This window comes from Quercus robur, chromosome 2 (assembly GCF_932294415.1).
Source record: "Quercus robur chromosome 2, dhQueRobu3.1, whole genome shotgun sequence".
Classification (NCBI taxonomy): Eukaryota; Viridiplantae; Streptophyta; class Magnoliopsida; order Fagales; family Fagaceae; genus Quercus; species Quercus robur.
The window spans coordinates 48,190,915-48,193,358 of NC_065535.1; the positions used below are offsets into that span (position 1 = coordinate 48,190,915).

At 35.1% G+C, this 2,444-nt stretch overlaps 1 protein-coding gene across 1 annotated transcript; it reads left to right on the forward strand.

Moving 5' to 3' along the window:
* The first annotated feature begins 261 nt into the window (after positions 1-261).
* LOC126699694 (uncharacterized) lies at positions 262-699 on the forward strand. The gene has a single exon (XM_050397645.1). It carries the CDS (start codon positions 262-264, stop codon positions 697-699), a length of 438 nt encoding a protein of 145 aa, XP_050253602.1.
* Positions 700-2,444: the final 1,745 nt, after the last annotated feature.

Sequence of the window (2,444 nt, forward strand, 5' to 3'; positions counted from 1 at the left end):
GTATTGATCATATGGAGGTCAAGCATCTATCAATCACAACTTACCATATGATAAAAATTATATAAATTTATGTAGATAGTATTGCTCATTTTATATTTTGCACCTAACTTCATCTTTTTACGTCTATATATATAGAGACCCATATCGAGTTAAGTTTCACAAGCTAGTGTTTGCTTAGCAAAACTAAAGAGAGAAGCAAGAAGAAGAAGTTTAATTTCACAACCAACCTTTGCTTGAACTTGTTAGCTAAAACCTCCAATAATGCAAGCAACCAATTATAACCCATCTTCCCCCATGCTTTGTCCAATTTCATTATCATCATCACCTCGCAAGAGAAAACCCTTTAGCCTAATTGTGAATGCAAGTAGAGAAAGAAAAGGAAGACATTATGGGGGTAGACTTGTGGATGAGAACATGATTGTGCTTCGAGTACGCATGAAGGACTTGAAGATGCAAGAGACAAAAGAGGAGCCACCTTCGAATTGGATGGAGTGGGAGAAGCAATATTATGCGTATTATGATGAGGACGTTTGTGAAGCTGTAGGACATTTACAGTCTTATTTGATGAGTATTAGGCCAAGTTTGGCATTAGGAATGGTGGCACTTGTTACTTTGAGTGTGCCAATATCTACCGGGGTGGTCTTGTTTCATATTATAGAGATGGCTAAGAGAATCTTATCTGGTTGCATGTTTTTTTAATATAAGTTATTGATATTGTATTTGCAATTAATTGGCTTAATCTAAGTTGATATTCTCCTTACAATTGGCTTAATCTTTTATCAAATGCAAGTGCGTTATTATTCTCTATTCCTGTATTCAAACATGCATTCTTCCCAAGATTGCCAAGATATTTTATGTTATAACTTACAAGTTTGGTGTCTAACTTTTACCTTACATTTTAATTTGATTCCTAATGTTTCAAAGGCATTAGTTTAGTCTCTAATCTTTTGATATATATAGTGTCAAAATAGTCATTGTTGTTAAGTAGTAAATGAAAAATATTAATGTAGCTAACGGTGATATTTAAATATTAATATTAAAGCCACCTAAGATGCCATGTAGACAGGTTACATGGCATTAATTAAAAAATAAATAAATAAAAAGGCAGTCACTACAGTTGGTTCATTTCATGTTCATCAAATCAACCGTGTGTCTCTCAAGTATTCAAAAACAAATTACAAAGTTTGCTTCAGTCAATTCAAAACCCCAATAAACCTTCAAGATATTCATAACAAAAATCCTAAAATCACTTTATTTTCAGTACACACACAGTTAATCACCATGTCCCAGAGAGAGATTGAGATGGAGGTTATCAATCTTCAGTTTAATTAAGGTTATAATTGGATGTTTTCGGCTACAATATGAAATATACCTACCCCAAAATCTCAGCTGATCAAAACACCACCTTTGAAACAAAACCCCAGAATCAGTGGATCTAAACAATGTGAGAATGAGAAACTAATTAATATGGGGGACTGAGCAATGTCTTCATTTGCACATATATAAACAAGTCAGCAATAATGTAAATCCTACAACGAACCACGTGTATATATATATATATATATATATAGGACATCCATATAATATACGCCCAAAATCGATGAAGCGTAATTTATACTACTGTAGAAGCACATCGTCTAAATCTAATGGTGGCCTCCTTCCATTGCAAATAATACCAGTTCCAGTAGAGTTGAACTTGAAATGGCTCTTTGCCTAAGGACCAATTAAACACATAGATATAGGAGTGAATTTGCATAAAATTAATTATCACCATTCATCCACTGCAACCTAAAATCATTCAGGAACTAAAAATGATGGCTGCGGCTCATTCATGCGGAGATGGTTCTCACCATATTAGTGTTGTCCGTCTCGTTGCCAATGTGCATTTGTTCTGAATGCTTGAAAATGTGTGAAAACACAAGAGCTATTTAGATCCCCAAATTAAAGTTACGGCTCGATTGATTTTACTCTAACCTAATACTAAGTACGGAATAGAGTAAATGCGAGGGGATAAACAAACATGCTACTCTAACCTATAAACATTATAACACAGCAATAAAATGAAAGGTAAAAGAGTAAGGAAGAAGAATGCAAACACAAGATAACATGCTGATGTGTTATCGAAGAGAAAACCAAAGAACTCAGCGAAAAATCTCTCTGCCGCCCTCCAAGTAGTAATCAATCCACTAGACAATCAGTTGAGATACATGGGTTAGCAAAAGACCCTCCAAGTCTAATCTACCCAATGTACCTAAGCCCTCCAAGCTCTTACTCCAACAAGGCTTCTTGGAACCATGTCTTGTCTAGTTCTCCGGATCTCACAACAAGCTCCATGTTGCATATGCCATCCTTGGCTTCTTCCAATACTTCTTAGCAACACTAAAACCTTACTGAAAACTCTGAAAGGGTATGGTAAGTTTTTGGGCTATCAACCTCTCAAGAAT

Bases quoted from the DNA above. Each gene is read 5' to 3' on its own strand.
- LOC126699694 (XM_050397645.1), top strand. From the start codon at position 262: ATGCAAGCAACCAATTATAACCCATCTTCCCCCATGCTTTGTCCAATT.